The 5543-nt window shown below is 38.3% G+C and overlaps 1 protein-coding gene across 1 annotated transcript; it reads left to right on the plus strand.

Annotated features, from left to right (window-relative positions):
- Positions 1–409: 409 nt before the first annotated feature.
- On the plus strand, positions 410–5177 carry LOC104273582 (arrestin domain-containing protein 3; the record flags this gene model as incomplete). Its single annotated transcript, XM_009868950.1, has 4 exons — positions 410–491; positions 3014–3161; positions 4412–4514; positions 4909–5177. Coding segments are annotated over 4 exons (602 nt in total), but the record flags the coding sequence as incomplete, so codon positions are not given.
- Between the last annotated feature and the right edge of the window lie 366 nt (positions 5178–5543).

The following is a 5543-nucleotide window of genomic DNA, read 5'->3' on the forward strand; positions in this document are numbered from 1 at the left end:
GCACAGCAGACTTTGTGCAGATCGCTTAGTGCTGTTAAAGAGCTGCCTCTGTTTCATTTTAACTAGGAGTCACAGCCAGAAGCATGATTTCCATTTCAGGTCTTGCAGGCAGGCCTTGAAATGGCAGCAGTTAGAACTGTGTCTGTGTTCAGAGGTGGGACATTAAAGCCAATTAATCTTTGCTCTTCTGTAAGGTAATCTGGCCGTCTTGCCTGCTGTTCTCTAGGCGGGATTTGTTGCTGCATCCAGCAGTTACACAGGTGGACCAGAGGCCCTTGTTTTTGGGGCACTTCATTCTTAAGTGCTATAAGTGTGTCAATCCCTTTTATTCTGGAAGAGAAGCTCATGTAATGTACAAAGTTTGTGCAAGTGGAATAGAATTTTGTATTTCTCTTTTACTCCCTCCTAGATGATGACAGTTCAGAAGAAGGCCTTCACACCATCCATTCAGGAAGGCATGAATATGCATTCAGCTTCGAGCTTCCACAGACGTAAGTGCCTGCACTGGGTCCTGGGGCCCTGCTGCCTGCCCTGCCTTAGCAAAAACTCCTGCTGTGGGTGGAGGGTAAACCTTTTCAATGGTAGTAGGAATTGTGCTCTGACATGCAGCGGAGGACATAATCTCATTAAACTGAAGAGGTTGCTTTTAAACTGATACACACTTCCTTTTTTTTTTTTTTTTCCCTTTTCAGTTTCTGTGAAATGGGAGCTCATTGCTGCCCAGTTGCTCACTTCCTTTGACCAAGTCCTACTGACTTAAGAGGTCTTGAAGTATTTTATCCCTTCCCAAGAGGAGGGAGAGGAATTCAGACCTTCACTGGAGTACTGCAGAGTAGCTGAGATACCTTCTAAGCCAACTAGCAGTTTACTGGAGCCATGCAAGCCAGCAGAATTAGAGATAAGATTGCAGCTGGATTGTTTGGGCTCAGTCTGGAACAGATGTGGCAAGTTATCTACTCTTTAAACAAAAGAGGAGGTTGTTCTCCTTTAAATAGGATCTCTGTATCCAGGCAGGCCTGCATACAGCAGAGGCCTGGGTGGAAATAATCAGAAGGATGGGTGGATGAAGCAAAGAAAATCCCTATACCTAATTCCATTTGTCTCAAAGCAAAGGTGAAGCAGAAATGTTCAGATGAAGATTGTTCCCACACACCCCAAGTCTGCAATGTGTAATAGAGACATTGGGAAAGAAAGATTTATACCTAGAGGAGTTACCAGTATGGAAATGAGCTAAAAGTACAAGTTGAAATAAAATTGAATACAGAAGGAACAGAGTGAGTCTCGCATGAGTGGAAGGAAAAAGGAGACTTTTGCTCTAAAAGGCAAGCAATGGAGTCATCAAGCTTGAAAAAAAATTGACAGTATGGTATTTGAAATGGTTCAATACCTAATTCATTAAAACTAATGAATTATTTATTTATTAGAGGTGCTGGCTTTAGTGGAGCCTGCAGATGATAAAACACTTTCACAGGTTGGTTTCAAAGCAAGCATCACAGGACTTTACGTTAGACATTACTGAAACAGTGGAGAACCACCTGCATACATGGAGATTTTAAAAGACAATCTAGAATTCTGTGAAAAGCTAAACTACAAAAAGAAATAATACTCATCTTGCTTTGACATGGAAGGGACATTTAAATACTGGGGAAAAAAAACCATACATAGGTGTGTAATGTTTGGTTTAAAGTGGAGCAAGTGGACAGCAAGGTATTACAAACCTTACTCACAACACAGATTCTCTTTAAATGACCTGCAGGAATAACTGAGAAACCAGCTGTTGAGAGCTTTTGAGAATACTGTAGAAACAAAGGCTGGTATTAAAAGCCTGAAGTTGCCCACTGCATACCACCTTGTTATTCTGTGTCCATAGACTGCTCCAAAATCAAACTATAGAGAAACAGTGGAAAGAAAACATGTGCAGGCCATTCTGATTTTTGCCCTAAAGAAAGTGAGCAGGATGAAACACTGAAGAGAGGTTAGAAAATCCTCTAATTTGGATTATAGGCTTAAAAAAAGGAAGCATTTCAGATGTGCAAGTAGAGGAATCAAGCCTGTAACAGAAAGAATCATTCTAGTGACGTGTTAGCATAGTTAGTAGTATTCCATGTGGAAGCTTTGCACATCATGTTTAATTTTTGTATTACAGTGTATTGAAAACATAGCATAATAGAAAAAAAGCTACTTGCCTAAAAATGTGGAACACTTAAGTAATGGAAAATTAACTGTGAATTGGAGTTAACTGGAACATAAAGATCTTTTGTCTTTTATGATGTTACAGGAGAAAAAGGTGATGCTGAAAGGTTCGGAGGTCCTTTCCACATCGTTTTTCCTCCAGCTCCCACATTTTCAGTCTGCCAAAGTTTAGAGCAGAAGCAGCTTGATAATTTTATATGTGTTTATATATGTATATTCATATACAGTATGTACATTTTGAGCTGGTCTCATCAGGGTAGAGGAAAATTAAAGGTACTCAAAATAGCCTCTCTCTTCAGAACTCTTAAATAGAAATATTTTTCTGCCTAAGGCAAAACAAATTTATAAAAGTACTGAATTACAGCTAAAATTAATCTTGATTTTTGCGATACCAGCCAAGTAAACAATAGACAATGACTTAGAAAATAAGATATCCAAAACAATAATTGGTTGATACTAATGCTAATTTTGAGTTGGTAGTCTTAATTTGGCCTTAAAAGGGCATGCTTTACTCTAGAGATGGAAGTGGCCTCTGAAGTTTAAAGGAAACGTGTACTCTCCTGGCATTTTCCAGTACAATTCTTTAATTGGTTCTTAAAATCTATGCAAAACTACAGTAGGGTGAATTGGAGATGATTTTTTCTCCCATTTTTAATTTTGATTTTTTTCCAAGATACAGAAACTTTGCAAAATAAGTTATGCTGCATTAAGTACTACAGTGCATTAAAGGCAGTTCTACATACTAATCCCTGATCTGATCAATTGTATCATTACTAGACAGAAGGACTTTACTCAGTTTTGACCTTTGTGTCCTGCACAGACCACTTGCTACCTCATTCGAAGGCAGACATGGCAGTGTGCGCTATTGGGTGAAAGCCGAATTGCATAGGCCTTGGTTTCTACCAGTAAAATTAAAGAAGGAATTTACAGTCTTTGAACATATAGATATCAACACTCCTTCATTACTGGTAAGAATTGACAGAATTACTCATTCTTTGTTTCTGACATAAAAATAATGAAGTATAATAACTGAAACAACACCTGCATCTAATTTTAACTATTATTTATTCGCTGGTTTATTTACGGCTGATCTAAGTATTGCATCAGTTCAGCAACTCTGTAACTACTGGTATTCTGAAGGCTACTTTTTTCCTGTCCTTGGAGTTGCTTAACTTTTAAGATACATAAAATGGCTTTGTCGATTTTTAAATTGGTAATGCTAAATTGTAAAATGTCACTGAGAAGCAAAAATCGCGAGGACTCTTCTGCTTTGATTTTGAAGAGTAATCTGTGGAAGGAACGGTGAAACTTAAAAGAATATTATAGTGAGAGACTGCTAACTTAAAAATGCAAAGTAAAAAAATGTACTGGTGTACATAGTTGTTAATTTCCATACGTGTAGTTTTCTACCAATGGGGAGAAATTATCACAATTCTTTATAATGAAATGTCATTTCATTAAAACAATTTCAGTATCATAGGTGCTTTCTCTGAGAATTTGATTTCAATCTGACCTAAAACTTGTGGTGTTTGTTGGGTTTTCTTCTTGTTGGGTTTTCTTTCACCTCTTCCTCAGATTCTAATCTATGGAAGGGAAAAAAACCCAACCCTCAAAGTCCATTGAAATAGGTTTCTGGTGTGTATGGGTGAAAAATCAGACTTGCAGAGGGACATTGGTGTTGCACAAATCCCATTAAAATCAAAAGACTCCCGTTTGACTTCAGTGGGCTTTGGATCAAGTCCTGAGTTCTTATAGTGTGTAAAACAACAAAGTCTGTTTAATACAGCTGAAACGGGATCATTCTGAAGCAGAGGAAATAGCAGGAGTCAAGGTTACAGTACTTTAGCTTAGTTATTGTTTCGGAAATATGTTCTTGTTTACTAAGATAAGGGAAAAGCTCTGCCAACAATATGTTGGGATATGTAGGCTCTAAAGTCTGAAGCTATAAACTGTTAATTTTCAAGAACAGTTTGAAGTATGACTGCACTATGAACTATAGCAGAAGAAGCAGCGTTAATGACTAATGGATTAGAATAGACCTTATATCTGCACATTGCCGTTTAAATTGCTTAAGATGTTTTCTTCAAAAAAAACCCAAACCTATGTTTATCAAAGCATGCAATAAGTACTTAATGAAAACATGATTTTTGTTGATTAAAGTAGATTGTGATTCATTGAACTCTTAATTAAACTGGCCAATGTCTGTCTTCTCTTGCAGTCACCCCAAGCAGGCACAAAAGAAAAGACTCTCTGTTGTTGGTTTTGTACCTCAGGCCCAATATCCTTAAGTGCCAAAATTGAAAGGAAGGGCTACACCCCAGGTACGTAACAGAAGTAATTATAGGAAATGTTTTTCCTTCCCTTGTAAAATGACAGTTTGTACTTACTGCTTTTATATAAACGAGCTGTTTAAATTGTTCTTACCACCTCTGTCTGCATTCAGCAGTCTCCTTGATATTTTCTTAACTACAGCTAATTCTGGTAACTAATGCTAGCTGCGTCTCCAAATTGTTGAAGGACATCTACTTGTGTTAAACCTGCACGGTTTTTTTCTAGATTAGTTCCTGAAAATTTCTGTTAGTGTCAGTAGCTGATTTTCAAGGTGTAGAGCATTGGTAGCAGCATCCAGTGCATTATAATGATACACAGAACACAGCAATTTGTTGAAGCTGCATTGTAAATATAAAGTGAACATAAAATTCTGTTTTATTTCAGGTGAATCAATTCAGATCTTTGCTGAGATTGAGAACTGCTCTTCCCGTGTGGTGGTGCCAAAGGCAGCCATTTACCAAACACAGGCATTTTATGCCAAAGGGAAAATGAAGGAAGTAAAACAGCTTGTTGCCAACCTGCGTGGGGAATCCGTGTCATCTGGCAAAACAGAAACCTGGAATGGAAAACAGTTGAAAATCCCACCTGTTTCCCCTTCAATCCTTGACTGTAGTATAATTCGTGTGGAGTATTCGCTGATGGTATGTCGAGTGGTCTGTTTGACTTGAGTAGTTTCCATTGTTCCTTGAAAACTGCTAACAAAGCATTTTGTGCTAACTAGTTATAAAAGAAATACATGTGTTAGTCACGGTGTCCTGACAGGAGTTCTGGAAATAAATTCAGATTAAGTCGTGAATCACAGAATGCTAGAGGTTGGAAGGGACATGGAAAGATCATCTAGTCCAGCCCCCCTGCCAGAGCATGGTCACCCAGGGCAGGTCACACAGGAATGTGTCCAGGTGGGTTTGAATGTCTCCAGAGAAGAAGAGTCCACAATCTCCCTGGGCAGCCTGGGCCAGGGCTCTGTTACCCTTGCAGTGAAAAAGTTTTTTTTCTAATGTTTTTGTGGAACTTCCTAT

The sequence above is a fragment of the Apaloderma vittatum genome, unplaced genomic scaffold, assembly GCF_000703405.1.
Source record: "Apaloderma vittatum isolate BGI_N311 unplaced genomic scaffold, ASM70340v1 scaffold38314, whole genome shotgun sequence".
Lineage (NCBI taxonomy): Eukaryota > Metazoa > Chordata > Aves > Trogoniformes > Trogonidae > Apaloderma > Apaloderma vittatum.